Genomic DNA, 18,142 nt, shown 5'->3' with positions numbered 1-18,142 from the left:
TTTCGGTAACCAGTTTGTTGTAAGAGGAAGCTAGGGGGTGCTTGCATAGCAACCATAGTTTACTGCATTTCAACCATAATGCTTATTTAAACTGGGAAGAGGAATCGGTGGTTCCCCCCCGCCCTTTGAGGCAGATGGTTTCTTCCGTTCTCCCGGATGGTTTAGGTTACGCGCTCGGGAGTCACAAAGCACGGGGTCACGTGGGCGGGCCGGTGCGCTTTGTGACGCCGCAGGCCCCGCCCTTCGTCCCGCCTATGCGCGCACGTCAGGCCCGCCCCGCGCGCGCCGCCCGTGCAATCCCTGCTCAAGAGACCCCGGAGTGGGGCGCTCGTCCGAAGCCAGGCCGCGTCCGCCATAGTGGTTGGCTTGGAGGTGTCGCCGGCACCTGGCGAGAACCCGAGAGCGGCAGGGGGGGCAAAACAAAAAGGGAGCCGGCGGAGCCCTCGCCGTTGCCCGGCGGTTTCCGGGCCTAATCTTTCGGTACTGGGCCGAAAGGCGACGGAAGCGAAAGGCGAGAGAAGCGCGGAGCACTCGGCGAGAGGAAGCGTCGGGGAGCCTCGGCGGTGTCGCCAGGGTCAGCCGAAGCCCCCCGGCCGCTGGCTGGGGCCCGGGGTGGTGAGGAGGCGCTGCAAGGCCTAGCCGAGGCCTAGTACCGGCTTTGTGTCTGAGGCGGCGTTGGCGGCGGCGGCGGCGGGGGGGAGGCGGAGCTGGGGGCGGCCTGCGGGAAGGCCTCTCCTCCGCCGACCGCGCGTTTCGGCCTAGGCCGCGGGGCCGCCCGTGGCCTCCGGGGAGCAGGCGAAAGGGGTCTGTGTGTGGTGGGGGCCTGGGCCTGGGGCAGCCGACGCCGGTCGTCCGGAAGCCAGGAGGAGGCGAGAGGCCGCTGGTGGACTCCGGGCCTAGGCCCTCTCCCCTCAACCTTCTCCCGGGGCCTGGGTCACCCCCGTCCACGGAGAGAGAGACCAGCCGGGAGGTGCGGCCGCGCTATGGACCCCTGACCCCGCGGGGTCGCTCGGACTTTAACGTGTGGACTGACCGCTACTGACTGCACCGCCTGCCCCCGTCTCCTGCCGGCCCTTAGCATGAGCGAGGGGGACCCAGCGGGGTGACATTGTGCCCGTTGGCGGATTCTCGCTTGCCCCCTGCCCCGTCCTCGTCCTCCTCCTCCCACATGAAGCGATTTTGAATATCCGGGGGGGGGGTGTTCTGGATTATTGTTTTTACGAACCCCCGCTTGTGGCTGGGGGGGTTATTTAATCTGAGGCCTTAGGGTCCTTCGGTGTCTCTTGAGTGTTCTGTGTGTGTACATATTTTGCTCTTAAGTTTATAAATATACATACATTGAGCGTGTCCACGTCTCCTCGCTGAACCTTAGGAATCCTTTGGCACCATGTCCTGTGTGCATTATAAATTTTCCTCTAAACTCAACTATGATACCGTCACCTTTGATGGGCTCCATATCTCCCTCTGCGATTTAAAGAAGCAGATTATGGGGAGAGAGAAGCTGAAAGCTGCCGACTGCGACCTGCAGATCACCAACGCGCAGACGAAAGAAGGTAAGAGCCACAGGGGCTCCAGATCCTCGCTGGTGGAAGAGAGATGCTGGTGGCGAGGTGCCTGGCAGGAGACTAACCGCCATGATGTCTCTTGTGGGACTGTTCGTTCAAACACTTCGGGGACGACTTTCATTGATAGCCAAGGGTTGCAGCAGTCGGCCCTGGAGTTTGACTTATTTGATTTCTACGTACTTGGATCATCTGGAACAGGCTGATCCCCAGTCGTGCAAAGTCTGATGATTCCTCCCAAATGATTTTTTAAAACGAGGATTTCCGTGGCACAGGATGGGGGTGTCGTCCAGGTTCTCTGAGTGCTTGCCCTGGGGCGTTTTCTAACCTGTTTTTCTTCAGAAGGAGGAGAGGAGCGCATAAGCCAGGCTGCTTATTAGTTGAAGCAGCACTAGAGATACTTTTCTACCTTTCTAACCTAACCACCTTTGGGGGTTTAATGGCAAATTCTATGTTCTCTTCTCCCTCTCCTGATTTATTTAGTTAGTTTTAAATTTTGGAGTTGCCTGCGTTGTGGTGAAAGATCCTCACTTTAATGTTTTAGAGGATTTAATCCAGCCAGTCTTTAATATTGGAATTGCTTTTGGAACTTGGTATATTCCGGTGTGACCACTTTTGTCTTGTGTGTAAATTCCAGAATTAGTAATGCAGTAATTAGGTAGTTGAACTCTTAGTTCATCACATTACTCTCAAACTTTAGCAATTTCGTAAAGATCAAAAGTACAGGTTTTTCTTTTTTTTTGAATAGTAATTGCCAGACTTTACATGATTATGTTGATACTAGGATACTGAAAAATAGTCGGCTGCTACCATATGAGTAGCTTATTTATAGAAGCCACTCATTGGAATCTTTAAGTTCTTTCTCCTTTTTAAAAGCAGTTTATACAATATTGAGAATGTAGCATAGGTATGAGAATGAGACAAAATGGCCTTTTCAGGTTCTGACTTTGAGCTTGTTTTGGTTTCTTTTTCGCATTACTGTAATGCTGATGTGTAGTTTTTAGTAGGTCAGTCTTTTGAGTTTTACTGATGGGATGAGAAGTAAAGTGAAGTTAGGGTATTTCATTGATCACTACATTTGGCTTAAGGTGGAACATGGGTTCTTCTGGTTGAAATTTGGGGTGGGGGGCCCACATCTAGCATATAGTTTGGTAGGTAGAGTAACTCTTGTCATGTACAAGAGCTGTTTTCCATTTATCAGTACATCCAGACATAACTAATTGTGTTATGTTAAGAAACTACTACTGGCATATCACAACTCAAAAATACTCAATAAGGAAGAACTTTATATACTCACTTGATAACACGTGAAAGAATAGTCTCCACTTCCCCCCCCCAACTTTTTTCAGTGTATCAGACCTAAGGGACACTTCATGTGAGGCTTTAGTGATTGTAATTACGTGGGAAAATTACTGGGGATCATGAACAGTTGAGAAACAGCTTTTAAAAATATTATTCAAGAAAATACCTTAAAGAAGATATTCTTTAAGGCCACAAAAGCATCCCTTAAGCATTATAGTCACGCTTAACAGAACAGATGGATTTACACGAATTTTAGGCCATCTTTATATGTTAGTGATACTTAAAGAATGAGAGGAAAGAAAATATAAATGATATTAGAGAATATTAAGGCAATTTTAATCACATACTACGCAATTTCATATTTTACTGGAGTATAACAGGATGTAATCATTTAAGGCTAGACTTTGTCCATCTTTTCCACCTAATAATTGATAACAACTTTGTTAAACTGGAGTAAATTATTGTTGATGGAATTCTTGTCCATGAATTTAAGAGTTTTGTCATGTGTTGTGTTTTTTTCTAAGCCAGGAAATTATATGATACGTTATTTTTACAAACGCTGAAAGCAGGGAAGTGCTTTGCCCAGCAGCATATTTTTTATGTATTTGTGAACTGTCATTATTGGAGAAAGCTTTGCTATTAGATTGGTTAAGAGAAGAGAAAATTTGCATCTTATGCAGTCCTCAAATTAGGAGAGAAAAAGATATCTAGGCACTTAATGAGTTTTTTGAGAAATAGCATCCAGTGTCACAAGGTAGCTGAGTAAGAATGCCACTTGGTTTTAGCACCATCCAGTGAATTAAAGAGGACGGAATAAATATAGCTTTCTAGTTAGGAGATTGCCTAGGAAAGAAGGCCAAACTGGATCACTTTCGTTTGTTTGAATTAATATTTCTATCATGTTTCTATAAGACATTCCTTACAGTTTTGGAAATCTGTCCATGTTTAGGACTCTTACATCTTAATTAGACTAAAATGCTTGGATCAGAATTTCATGTTTTAGATTTAAGAATTCTTCTTTATTTCTAGACTGTATTTCAAAATGAATCTCAAATTATCTTTTTTAATGTTTTTCCTGAATAAACTTGTTTTCCTAATTTTCTGCTTATTTGCAATCCCCCTCCAAAAAACACACACACACACACACACAACAAAACAACCTTTATCCTGAACTTAGTGTGAAAGATTTGGAAGCTGAGGATGAAGTATTTTCAAGACTGTTTCTCCATTTCTTAAATTCATCTTGTTTTTCATTTCATCCATAGTCTTCATGTTTTGGATCCGAAATGACAGTGTTGCATAGAAAGGGTCTTTTGAAGTTAACAGACTACTTATTAAGGAGGTATTTAAAGGGTAAGAAATCATCAGTGTAACTCAGATACTTTAAAAGGTCAATTAGAAAGCATGTGGCATCAGGGCACCAGACTTCAAGCTTGACAGAGCACTGTGTTGATCAAATGAATAAGTTGGATTGGAGAGCTCATGAACATATTTGCTATTTGTTCCCACAGTGAACTCTTTTGAGGGTTGTTACATAGGTAGAAGCTTAACTGTCCTGTGTTTGACACCAAGTTTTGGTTCCAGAATTTTTTAAAGATACCCCACCTCCCCTGCTCCCAGTTTTTCTTACTCAGATCTTGCTTGGAATTTGGGACTATCCTGAACTATCCAAAAGGTAATGATTGTAGTCTTACATTGGTATGCGAAATCTAGGAAATTGCATCACTCTAATTGGATACTTGTGAAGATACAGCTTACTACCTGAAATATACTGAAAAGAGCCCTTTCCTGAACACTTCAGTTTATAACAGGAAATAGTAATAGTGTGATTAAAAATAATAGAGCTGATACATATATAAAAGCTTAAAATGCTTACATATGTGATAAACTTAAAATAATTAGAACAGTGGTAGTCAGCCCCTAGGTGCTGAGTAACATTAGTGAATCAGGTAAACTCAGTAATCTTAAAAGAGTGAACCCTGTTACCTGATTGTATGATTAAGGGAGATGGGTACATTTTTACATCTGTCTCCCTGTAGTGGATTATTTTTCTTTTTGGTAATTTTACAAATTCCTTTCATAGCAAATCTTTTTTTTTTTTTTTAACCATAGTTGAATTCATTGGTCCAGCTTCTTTTTTAATTTCGTTCTTAGGAAAGTATTGCAAGCAATAGTCCAAAGAGTAGAAAAATTCTTCCTCCCTGTTTGTCTTCTGAGAAAGTGACATCCTTGTTCATCCAGTTGCTTAAGCCAGGAACCCAGGAATTCATACCTGATTCCTCTTTCACCTTCATCTCTGCCCCCGCATCCATCCGAAAGCCTTCGTTCTACCTCAAAACACTCTGACTCTTGATTTCTCTGTCACATTCCAGAACAGATCATTATTCTCTCTTACCTAAACTACGCAGCAATCTTCATATTAGTCACCCTGTTTCTATTCTTGTTCCCATGCAGGTTCATTCTCCACTTAGATACCAGAGTTATCTTTGTTTTTAATATTGTTTTTAAAATTATCATCATTTTTATTTAAAATCCTTCAGTGGCTTCCTGTTGTACTTAGAAACAAGATATGAAGCAGTATATATAATGTGTACCTTTCTACCTGTATTTCAATTCATTCTTTCATTTTCATCAGCTCTTCTGGCCTTTTTGTGTCATTTTTTCACATGCTTTTCCCTCTGTCTGAAACATTCTTTGTCCTGTGTTTTTGCACATCTTGCTGGCTTCTTAGTCTCACATGTCAGGTCCTCAGAGGGGCCTTCCTTGAATCAACGTACTATCCAAAGTTGCATCCACTTTTAATTCTTTATTACAAAGCCCTTTATTCTGTATTTGAAATGTGTCATATTTTAATTTTTTACTGTGTCTTCCCCAGTAATACTGTGTTTAGGGCCTAGGAGAGATAGAATGTTTGCATTCTAAATAACAGCTTTTTCTCATGTAGTTCAGATGTTCTGCATTACTGGCTAAATAGAGAATGACTTAGTCTTACTGAGATTTGGGGTTCCACAAAAGTAGAGGTGCCAGAGCCAAGAACCTGCTGATACTATTGGGTGTCCTTTTAAGAGAAACCCCTTATGGCTTTGGATATTTGTTCTGACAATTTCAGTAATCTAGATGTAAGGAGCATGTAGTTACTAATGCTCCTTTATATTTAAGATCATTTCCCGTAACATATATGTCTGGTTGAAGTTTTCTATTTCTTGAGGACTATGAATTATCCAAATCCCAAATAGAAATTCAAATCTTTATCTTTTTATTTACAGAATATACTGATGATAATGCTCTAATTCCTAAGAATTCATCTGTAATTGTTAGAAGAATTCCTATTGGAGGTGTTAAATCTACAAGCAAGACATACGTTATGTAAGTATTTATTAAATCCCATGTCTAAGTTCTCAAAATAGACTTTTTTTGTGAGAAAGAACAAGTATATTTTAGAACTGAACTCATTACTTTACCCTGATAAGTATGTCTTCTTAATCCTTAAAATTGTGAGGATGAGTTTGTTTTTTCCTGATTTCTTCCCCCAGCTAACTTAACCTCTAGTTAGGAGTAAGAGCTAATTAGAAAGATTTTTTGCTCTGTATAGGTAATATTTACAAAGACAAGAAAATGATGTTCAAATTAGTGAATAAATATTTCTGAACCCTTCTTTGGTTTTTGTTTGCCTGTACACTTTTTCCCCCTACCATTTTTTCACTACAGAAATGTATATTAAGTGTCTTAAGAGATCTGTCCTAAATGTTTTGTCAGCATCAAGAGTATTCAGTAATGCTAACATTTGTTCCTAATCAGTATGGGGCTTTTGTTGGGAAGCAACCACAGACACTGGAATCAGGCTTAGGTTTGACTCCATTTACTACTTCCCACCAGTTGTGTGAAGTTGTATTTGGGTAAGTTACCTAAAGTTTGTGACTCAGATTCCTCAAAATAAAACAGGGATATGAGTATTTAACTCCAGGGAGTTGTAGGAATTAAATAGTGCCTGGCACATGGTAAATGCCCTTTATTGGAGTAAGAATGTGGTAATATCCTAGGAGTGGTCTAGAGCTTAAGAAATGCACTAAAGGGGCAGGATTAAAACTTTATATCTAACTTTCTCTGCTTTCTTGAAATTTCAATGGTGATAACCATTAAAATATGTGAAAAGGGTAGCAACTTGAGCTATTTAAAGCGTAGAGATTTTTACCGTACTTGAAATTCTGGCAAATTCTGCTTTTGGTCAATGAAACATTCTGGAATTTGCCAGTCCTAGGAAATGGAATGTGTTCTTGGAATTGAGGGAAAATAGTCATTTCCTCATTTCCATGAGGAAAATAGCTTTACCTCATGTGGACAAGTTTTCTAAGAATATTCTCATTAGTTTAGTGTAAAGTTATATTCCATACGTTAATGTTTGGAGGTTCTTTTGTGTAATATCTTCTGTATAGCAACAACTTAAAAAGCTGAATACTTTTATTTTTCCTATAAATACCAAGTGAACTATGTGCCTTTTACTTTACATAATTTTGAGACATGGTAAGAGAAGAATTAATTCCTAGAATCTAGTGTGAAGTTATTCCTTAATTTACCAAGTGCTTTTTAAAAATAGCAAGCATTCGATTTCAGTAGATTTTTTTGATATTCAGAGACTTTGAGGAGAGAATTGTTCAAAGTATCAATACTAGGGAAAATAGTTGCCCCTTAAAGAACTAAATGTGAATTCACTGTGTATATGATTTCCTTTGTAATGTACTTGCCTCGTGAAGTGCCTTTGAATTTGTTGAGCAAATACTAGTAAATTAAAACTTCATTTTTATCTCAGGACTTCCAAATCATGCACAGATTTAGAAACTCCATTCATACGCTGTCTGACATTTCTTTGTAGTCAGGATAGTGTAAACTTAAAACTAAAACTAAGCCTTTAAAGGCTGTATTTTAGCAACTTGACTCTTGTCCCCTTTTCTGTGTGGACTTTTAAAGGAATTTCTCCTTGAGCTTATTTGTGTATGTATTTTAAAAATCAATTTGTTCAGTTCTCCATAACCAACTTATTTAACTTATTCTTTTAACCAAAATACTCTGTCAGACTGTTGATTTTTTTGGAACTTAGAATTCTTAGTCTTTGGTCATTGTCTTGAGACTTTTTTAAAAAATTAAACTGCCAACCTTTCTGGATTTCAAATTTAGTTTTTGGAGCACAGCAATTTCTCAGGGAATCCAAATTAAAAAATGTTAACAACAGTGGTCTTGCTTTAAGGAAATCCGATGTATGAAAATTCACGTCTGTACCTATTAAGAAACTGAGGAATAATATTATTGTTCAATCTATTAAGAAATAACGACAAAGTTTCTTAAATAACAAAATCCTCATACTACCTTTCAGAAAACATTTATTGTATAAGTGGCAAGATACACATCTATTCTAGAATTCCCCAGTATGGATTTTTTTTTTTAAAACCAGAAATGCATCTTAAACTGTTCAAAGATAGTAAAGATTAATCAAGGTAATGTGTTTATTACTTCTGAAATTGGCTGTTCTAAAATCTTTATGCCAAGGAAAAATTGTGTTCCTAAAAATGTGTGATTAGAGAGATGTTTTTATCACAAAAATTCATTAATAGCTACTCACAGAGAGCTAATGCTGATTTTCTTTTTGTCGTTTTAGAAGTCGAACTGAACCAGTGATGGGAACTTCAAAAGCAGTATGTAAAAACACAATCTCACACTTTTTCTACACATTGCTTTTACCTTTATAATGTAGCAGTGAAGTAAATCATTTTAGAACTTAATATCCAACTGATCATAGTACATATTGTAAATAAAATGTATTTGATTACAGCTCAGTTGAATATGGATATATGTGGCATAACTTGCACACTTTATTTTGTAGAAATGGGTAGTTTGTGCCCAAAAAACACTGTTTCATATTAAATATGATAGCATTCTTCCTGTATGACGCTGTGTTGTACAGTTAATGTATGATCTTTTTTTAGATCATGTAGGTTTTACACTAATGAACATGGTAACATGTTCTACATCTGTCTGTCTATAGTTAGTATTTTGTATGTATGTACAGGCTGTTGTGTGCTTTTTGTTTCTTGCAATAAAAAATGTTTGGAGTGTATATTTTGCCATTTTCACGTTGTATCACTTAGTTTTTCTTTTTTTGGTTTTTGGTTTTTTTTGGTTTTTGGTTTTTTTTCTGCCTGATTGATGGCTTTGAAAAATGCATTAGCAACATCCAAAGCATATATTTAAGGTTTGATTCTTTCTCCAGTTTCAGACACGTCATAGAAAAGAGCTTTCCAGAGACCATTGATGCAGCTTTTATTATTTACTTTTGCTTTATTTGGCAATTTTGAGCTCCTATTCTTTGTTTATATCTGTACTGTAAAGTGAAACCTGGAATTGGGCCCCCTACAAGTATATCAGTGTCTCGTCGATGATTTTGATGATTTTATACAATTGAGTACACCGTTCTCAAGTTTTAACAGAGGTCTTCTACTTCTCTAGTCTGCTCAGTTGTCCAAATTAAAATATTTCCTGTTTCTCATAAGATATTAAAATGCTGCATTAATTGTAAGCCAGCTGAAAGCTGTAGCTTATCAAAGGTAACTCCCCTTAACCAGGGTAACATCTTAACCTTAAGTATGACACCATTTTGACTTTGAGCTTTTAAGTGAAAGGTAGCAGCATTCCTAAGTTGTGGGGTGAAACATCCATTTCAGAACAGAGATCTGTAGTAATTGGGTTCTGTAAACTTGATGGTGCTCTAAACATTTGACTGCTCAGGCTTGATTTGTACACAATACAAGATGTCTGAAATCTTCACGTAGAATTTAAGGGTATTGCTTGCTGTTTCAACTTTATCCTTTTAAAATGCTACTGATCTTTTAATTGTGTATCAGGCATTTCACTAACCTTGGATCATTGGATCTTAAACATGATAACATAGAATATCTGAACTTTGGACTTGTTCTCTATAAAGTATATGGCCTTTAGTTCTCATGGAACTAAATATAGTGATTCAAAAATCACAACTCTTAGTGTTTTGGGTTTTTTTTTTCCCCTCTTTGGGGTATATGGATTTTTTTGGGGGGGTTAAAGCGTAATGCTGTAAAGACTGTCCACAGTTTCTGTTTTGCTGGTGATTGGTTTAAAACTGATTTTTATGTATCCAAATGCTAGCACAAATCAGATTGACTATACTGGTGACTGTAGTAGTTAATGTAACACATTTTGTATAAAGTACATTTTATATAGTATTTAAACTAATTCAGATGAAGTTTTATTTCTTGAAAACAATTATTTCCTTTTTGTTTATTAGCATGTGTATGAACACAGATCACATGTTCATAAATAAAGTTAACGTTCTTTTAGCCTTGTGTGTTCCCTGGCATGTCTGTATTACACTTACAAGAAGCAGTTTATTTTATGCTTATTTAGGTTTCTCTTTTCTTTCTTCTTTTTTTAAAAAATAACTTTAAAACTGACTTTGATTTTTAGGTAGAATAATTTTAAATGGAGATATTAAGTAACTTAATATCCCCATCATTTATTTGCTTGGGGTACACTTGCTGACATTTAAGATTTGAGAGAATATATTCATAAAGTGTAATTAGTGCCCATCTTAGGAGACTTACGTGCATTGTGCAAATTCACAAAAGCCAATTAAGACAGAATCACTAAACCAGATTTTTAAATTCTAATTAGTAAATGTATGTACACTTTTGATAATTTAAGCCAGCTCTAATCAAGGATGACTGTTTCTATCTATATTCCACAACTTTTGTTTGTAGTCATCCTTCTATGTTGGTACTCCAAAGCTGCGGGTTCTTCCTGCTTACATTTTGTAAGATCCTTTAATTTCAGGCAAATATAGTTGGCATAAAAGATTTCAGATTCTTGCTTCCAGATGCAAGACCACAAATTAGATGTGAGAATGTGGGTTAATTTTGATGTCTATAGTGTGCATTAATCAGTGTTTTTGGAGACTGTTTTTTTTAAGTAGGGTTTTTTTTTAAATCTGAAAGTTACTGTATTTATTGATGTTTAGTACGTATAAATTCCTAGTTTCTAAAGCATTTCTTGTCAGCATTTTACACTTATTTCTTAGTACCTTGCTATATGTAGAAAACAATTGGATGCCTTTCTAAATTTGTGGTAAATTTGACTTGTGAATTATAAGGTATTAAAGTGTTATAGGGATTATTTGGTGGAAAAAGGTGATTTAGATGCTGTTGAATATCTGAAACCACTTTTAACCAGATAAATATATACTAATAATAACAAGTTGGCAGAAATCTAAAAGAAACGATAGGAAAGCCCAGCATAATAACAAAAAGACAGCTATATCTTAGGAGTGGGAAGAACAACAAAATGTTAGTTTTTTAGTTCCAACAATAAAAAAGAGTGATATAACTGATTGCTTTCTTTCTGAGGAAATGATCAGTATGCATATTCTAGACAGTAATAGGCTATTTTTAAAGGCTATTAATTTCATGGATTGACAGCAGTTTGTTCAGTCCTTGTTTCTTAAAATTCAGGTAATTTCTGGTTGATATATCAATAAAATGTTACCCTCTTCAAAATAGATTGAATAGGTCAGAATTTGTTCTGGATAAAAATAGTCTATTTATGTGTTCTTTCAATTTTTCTTTTTTAAATTTACCTCCTGAGATACTCGTTCTTTAAGGAAAGAACACTTCAAAGCTGCACGAGAGTGAGAACCCACTGGTGGGTTATATGGCTAGGAATGTATGTGGGATTAGTGCATTATGGACTCTGTAGTCCCTCGAAGTGGAGCTAAGAACCTTTTGTTTAAATAAACATACCAGTAATAATATCCATCAAACTAACATTTAAAACTCTTAAGATATTTATAAGATGTATTTTAAATTTAGCCAACATCAGTTTTGTTTCCATTTATTGAATTACTGCTGTGGTGGGCATTGGGCTAAGAACTTCATATCAAAACTGATTACATTTCTGTTTGGGGCTCTAAGTCATGCTGCTTTTATTTTAATACTCTTAGTTCTCTGGAATACCTGAAAAATACATGATGAAGACTCACTTTTTTTTCTTTGATGCAGACAACTTGTTACATTCTCTCCATTTTAAAGAAGAGTTCTGACCAGTAATGCATGAGAAATGTATAACATGTTGAATAAGCGGCCCACTTACCGCATAGGAAGCTAATAATGTTTTCATTTTGGTACACTTGTAGGGAAATCATATCTTTAGAGTTAGAGGCTGAAGGTGTGTGCATACACACATACATAAACATTTTTTTTAAACTGATATTAACATATTCAGGGGAACAATAAGAAGTTTTAAATGTCACATTTGAAAATAAATGTTTTTTAAAGCCCTTTTATATCCATGTTTAATACTTGCTCTGTTTGATTAAATTAACTTTCTTTTCTCTGCATATTAAAGTCCATTCTGTAACTGCTCTGTTTGCCCTGCCCCGGGGTACCTTTTGTTCCCTTTATTTGGCTTAACATCTTTGCCCTGATAAAGCTGTGGTTTCTTTGGCAAGATTAGCTATTGTTACTCTTTGTATGGGAGAATAAACGAACTTATTCAGACTGAGCAGTACATACTCAAAGAAGAAAAAGTAGCAATTATCTGGAACCTGTTTTATTAAAGCAATTATCTGAGCCTTTAAAGAGCTGCTTGTTTTTACAGTGTTATGTAATGGCATTATGGGAAAGTTCGAAAGATTTCTTATTCTCTCTTCTAGTGTACATTGTCTTGAGCATTATCAAATTTAGAGACCATTGATAGACATGGGACTCTTTCTTAGTATTAAACCACCACTCTGAACAGGTTTCCTATGTGATATAGTGTTCTTTACCCTGTTTTCTCATTGTAATTGAGTCCCTATCAATGGTTAGCCTTTATTTACTGTATGTGGGATGTGTGGAGAAGGATAAGTGGGGTGAGTTACATTTCAGCTTTAAAACAAGATAACATTCTTTAGAAAACGTCTAAGAAAAATGCCCAGTATTTGAACATTAAGTGGCAGTAGGGACTAAATGATCACTTTCAGATGTTTTCAGTGTGGAACTTGAATGTGTGTTTAATTTTTTGTGAACAGATTGATGACTCTTCTGCATCTATTTCTCTGGCCCAGCTTACGAAGGTATATATATATATATATTCTTGAAAATATAAATCTTTTTCTAACATCGTATTTTTTTGTTGTTGTTTAATGTGGAACAGTGTTTTAAGAGGGGTTGGGGGAGGAGATATTTTGCAGACACATTGTACGTACTATTACTATCCTGTAAAGAGTAGTTGCTGTTTTGAGAAGATAGGGGGAGTATTTTGAAATCAGCTTCACCATAATGTTGGAGTGTTGTTCATCTTCAAGACAGAAGAAACACATGAAGCTACACTTACTCGCTTTTTTCCCCTCATACATTTTGTTTAATTATACATTGGAAACTAGCAAATTTCTGGAGGAATTCCCTGGTTTTGGCTGTAAATTATGTGGACTTTACGCAGCCAAAATAGAAGCTTTCCTTTACACGGACGATTGTGTGGTTATTTCTTGAATATTTGAATTGATCCCTTGAAGGTCAACATTTTAAATGTGATACAATTGTTTCTTTATGCTATAGACTTGTAGTCTGTCTGCATTAGAAAAAGTTTTAAACAACCTAATTTGTTTGAACACAGACTACATGAATTGTGTAAATGTATAAAGTTGTTTGCAGGAATATACCAATGTGTATGTTTGGCAGAGGGGAAAATTGTTACCTCCTGAAATCATTGTATATGCCATGTTTTGCGATAAGATTGCTTGCAATTTTCTGCTCAACAATGTGTACCTTTTGTTTGGGAAAGCACTAGTGATGGATTAATTTTTAAAACAATAGACTTAGTTTGCAAATTGTGCCTTTAGGGGAAAAAAGGCAAATATTACAGATCAGGCAGATTTTTGAGGGCCAAGAAGGAAGTTTTCCAGTTTTCCGAAAATCATTTTTTCCCTATCAGAAATGTAAAACCAAATTTATCAACCGAGGTTAATGAGTTAGATGAGTTTTCCATTAGTGCTGTCCCTATCTTGTCTTTGGCTTTGTTATAGGTTTTGTCCTTATCCCCTAGAATGTATCCCCCAAAATGTCCTAGTAACAAATACAGCTTTTTAAGTTCCTGTTGTGGGAAAAGTAAACATTAAAGTTGATGATTCTAAAACATGAAGTGGGCTAAAACCAATCTCTATAATTTTTTAATGCAAAGTGGTTTAGCATAGAGTTAACATCTTAAGCAATTTATAGTTCACTGTTTTAATTCATGTGTACTGTAAGGACCATATTTGAGTTTTGGTCTATTCCTACCATTGTTTCTTTGTGGGAAGCAGTTGCGGAGTTTTGGAGGTGTGGGGGATTTTTTTTTTTTTTTTAAACTATCTGTAAGTTACTGTTTGGGTTCAAACAAATTAGTTGTTCAACATCTGTAATCCAGTTTTCTGTAAATGTTGCTGTTGTTCTAAGCTCTGTTAATGTTAAGCATTCTTTGTATATAAAATTACAATAAAGTGTTAAAACTGGTTGCTTGTTTTGTGGATGAATGTAAAGCTAAAACCTAATGAATGGCTGATATGAGTGCTAGATGCTTGAAGATTCAAGTTATTAGGACTCACTCCCTTAGACCCTGCTTATATCTAGACTATTGTATGTAATACCTTAAAGTTCATAAATCTTTGGAGAGTTGGATTTAAAATTTGAATGCTCAGTGCATGTGCTTTGCACTTAGTTTGAAATTTGACACCACTACCTAAAGAGCCTTCTGACTTGTAGTATCTGCTGCATAATATGTTCAATTGTTCTACCCCCAACCCTACCTCCAAGTTATATGCTTGACATTTGATGCTTAATGCTGTGACACTTGAACTATTTTTAAGACTTAAAAACATCAAGTGTTTCTCTCCTAGCTTAATCTCAGTTTTTAACTCTTAGAAGAGTAGTATGCAAATCTTAAATGTAAGGTACAAACAGGGTCTAAGGTTTGAGTGCCCCCAGAAAGACTTTCTTCAGCACCATAGACACCCAAACATCATGTAATGACCTAATGAACTCCCAGTGCGTCTTCTAGGTTATACTTGTAAATAACTGTTTTTATGCAAGATTAGATACTGCTCTTTACAGGATGAGTGGTGTTGTCTTTGGCTGTGTGGTCTTAAATGTGTTTCTAATGTGTGTGTCAAATAATTACCTGTTAAACAGACCGCCAATCTGGCTGAAGCCAATGCTTCTGAAGAAGATAAAATTAAAGCAATGATGTCGCAATCTGGCCATGAATACGACCCAGTCAAGTAAGTTCATAAATACTTTATACTAATAGGTACTTTGGGGTGGGGTCTCCCGCCCATATCAAAAGCATTTTTTTCAAGTCTTTGTGTACATGTAATTTTTTTTTCCCCTTTCAGTTACATGAAGAAACCTCTAGGTCCACCACCTCCATCTTATACTTGTTTCCGTTGTGGTAAACCTGGCCATTATATTAAGAATTGCCCAACAAATGGGGTAAGTTCAAAGTAGAAGCTATGATACACCTTATTTTTCTTAAAATCTTTTCTTAGCCCTATTATTTTTCTTGGTAAATACTGCCTTCTCTATTACAACGGCAAATGAGCATAGCTTTTAGAGCCAAACTGCCAGGCTTCAAATCTTGACACTGCCACTGAGTGAGCAAGTTACTTGATTTCTCCAAGCCTGTTATTTCTTCTCTGTGAAATGGAGGTAATAATAGTACTTACCTTACATGGCTGTTGTGAGGATTAAATGAGATCATATATGATAGCACTGCGTGTTAGCTAATATTAAATAAAGGTAACTGCTTTTTCTCTTCCTCCTCTCTCCTTTCCCATACATATAGGATAAGAACTTTGAATCTGGTCCTAGGATTAAAAAGAGCACTGGAATTCCCAGAAGTTTTATGATGGAGGTGAAAGATCCTAACATGAAAGGTGCAATGCTTACCAACACTGGAAAATATGCAATACCAACTATAGATGCGTAAGTATTCAAATTAGGTATGATCTATGGAGACTACAGTCAGTCCAGGTGATAGTGTTTTATTCAATCTTGGGCTTGTGAGTTGGCTACTTGGATTCCTTATGAACGTTGTATACCAAGACTTAGTCTCCACATGTTGCATTTCTGTGTTACGAATGAGAGGCTGCAGTCTGCTCCATTTAAAGCAAATTTAAAATGGATTTGGGGTTTTTTTGCTGCCAGTGAGTGCCACTTCCCTTGTGATCTTCTAATTTTTCTTTTTCTGTCATTCCCTGCTTTCTTCCTCATTCACATACATACTCCCACATAGTCTTATATGCTGTTTGCATCCTTTAAAAGAACAAGACAAGTATCTTAAACTTTCTGAGAAGCAGGACGGTTAAGAATAAAAGTTCTGCAAGATATCAAGGCAAATTTAAGTGCCAAGATTAAAGGAAATGCTGAGGTATCTTGAATAAGTTTGGATATACTGTGTGAGTCTTAAGATTCTGAAGTGTGGTTTATTTTATAAACCATTAGTTCAGATCAGCTATAGCTCTATAAGCTATACCTTAATGCTTATTTTTAATGTGTTTTCAGATTTTATTTTATGAGCCAATTTTTAATGAAATGAATAGACAGTAAACCTAGAGGCATAGTTCAACTAGGTAACTTCCCATTTTATATGCTTTTATTAATACATTTAATTACCTTTTTGATTACCATCAACAGTTGTAAAGTCTCACAATGTAAAACACAATATTAAGTGTTCTTTGGAATATGGTTCGCTAACTTAATCGTGCATAAGAATCTCTTACAAAAGTATGTTAAATAACCTAGGTACCCTGCCCCGCCCCCAGGGATTATATGATGAGACTCTGAGTCTGCATTTTTTAACAAGTCCTCGAGGAGATTATGAGTTTAGGGGATCCTTAGGGCATACCTTGAGAAACATCAATTTAGAGAGTAGATGTCCATGTTCTTAGTGACAAAATGTATATTAAGAACAGTTCTCCTCAGCTTCATGCTATATTGTCAGATGTGGTGAGCAGGTAAGGATGATGAAAATGGCTATGCTTACAGAATGATACTGAAAAAAGATTGTGTTTTTGAGTAGGTAAATACATTGTTTTTGAGTAAATACATTGTTGTAGTTCACAGATAAGAATTAATGTTTTCCTAAACTCCCAGCCCTACTCACTTTCTCAACTTCACTCCCATCTATTTTTTATCAGTCTACCATCCTGTGTTTTTGTGGTTCATCTTAGAGCAATTTGTTGTTACGCTGTTTCTAATTCAGACATTTCATACATGATTCCAAACAGCTTTAGGTTGAAATTGATGACTTTTACAGACACAATTTAAGAGCAGACGGCTACATATTAATATAATATGTAGATATTAAAGTATTTAAATAGAAATTTGTGTTGGAAAAATTAACATCACCTGTGAACCCCTACTAATAATTAACTTCATTGCTTTTGAATACTGAAATACAGAAGCCCATTTGTGCCAAACACACAGCAAATACTGGGGAAAATGGGAACCCAAATATTTTAAATGAAACTTTCACCTTCTCCACTAACACCACTGATAAGCAACTTAGACTCTTCTTCTGTTTCTTTTTCTATCCTCTCTTCTCCTCTTTTTTTTTTTTTCTTTTCTCTCTTTTGGGCAGTGGGAGACTCCTCTTTCACAAATTGGGAACAATGGGGCATAAGCAAATTGATACATATTTCTGGAATCGTGGTGATGTCTATGGAGCAACTGCAACACAAATAACACACCTAAGGTACCCTGCTCTGTCCAGATGAGATTCTTTCATTTTAGCATTTGAGATGAACACACTCTGTTCCTGAATGAAACAGAAAGGATTTCTCTAGGAATTCCTGTGTTTTACGAATGTGCCTGTTTACAAAGATGGGGGTGTTGGAAGCACTGGTGATAAGTCTGAGAATAGAATATTTTGGTTTTTTATTTTTAATATATTTAATACCCAACATTTCTGCAAAGTACATTTCTACGAAAAATGGACCTCCAAATATCTAATGAGGTGTTCCTTTAAATTTTTCACACATATTTTTAATATCTAAGTCATGAATATTTCTTAATTGACTATAAATAGATTAATCTCTCTTAAAATGTTAAGTATAGTAGACCACTGTTTTGAAGTCTAATTCTGGCTATTAATTACTGGTGTGATTAGTGACATATTTCCCTTGAATTATCCCCCTTAATTGTGTAATGTCAGTTCCAATTTTAGTTTCCCATATTGTGGTATTCACA

At 36.7% G+C, this 18,142-nt stretch overlaps 1 protein-coding gene across 4 annotated transcripts in view; it reads left to right on the top strand.

Annotated features, from left to right (window-relative positions):
• Window positions 1-353: 353 nt before the first annotated feature.
• Window positions 354-18,142, top strand: part of RBBP6 (RB binding protein 6, ubiquitin ligase) — a 32,055-nt gene continuing 14,266 nt past the window's right edge. For 3 of the 4 annotated variants that reach the window (XM_082858119.1, XM_082858120.1, XM_082858118.1), the window contains exons 1-7: window positions 354-1,553; window positions 6,131-6,230; window positions 8,515-8,551; window positions 12,952-12,996; window positions 15,086-15,174; window positions 15,289-15,385; window positions 15,738-15,877. In XM_082858119.1, the coding sequence (XP_082714245.1) occupies window positions 1,388-1,553; window positions 6,131-6,230; window positions 8,515-8,551; window positions 12,952-12,996; window positions 15,086-15,174; window positions 15,289-15,385; window positions 15,738-15,877 (674 nt within the window). In that variant the 5' untranslated portion in view covers window positions 354-1,387. Of the gene's footprint in view, window positions 1,554-6,130; window positions 6,231-8,514; window positions 8,552-12,951; window positions 12,997-15,085; window positions 15,175-15,288; window positions 15,386-15,737; window positions 15,878-17,534; window positions 17,649-18,142 lie in introns of all 4 variants that reach the window. The other variant, XM_082858121.1, reaches the window with a different exon arrangement.

The sequence above is a fragment of the Leucopleurus acutus genome (genome assembly GCF_964270905.1).
Source record: "Leucopleurus acutus genome assembly, chromosome: 16".
Lineage (NCBI taxonomy): Eukaryota > Metazoa > Chordata > Mammalia > Artiodactyla > Delphinidae > Leucopleurus > Leucopleurus acutus.
This window is presented reverse-complemented; position numbering and strand designations above follow the sequence as displayed.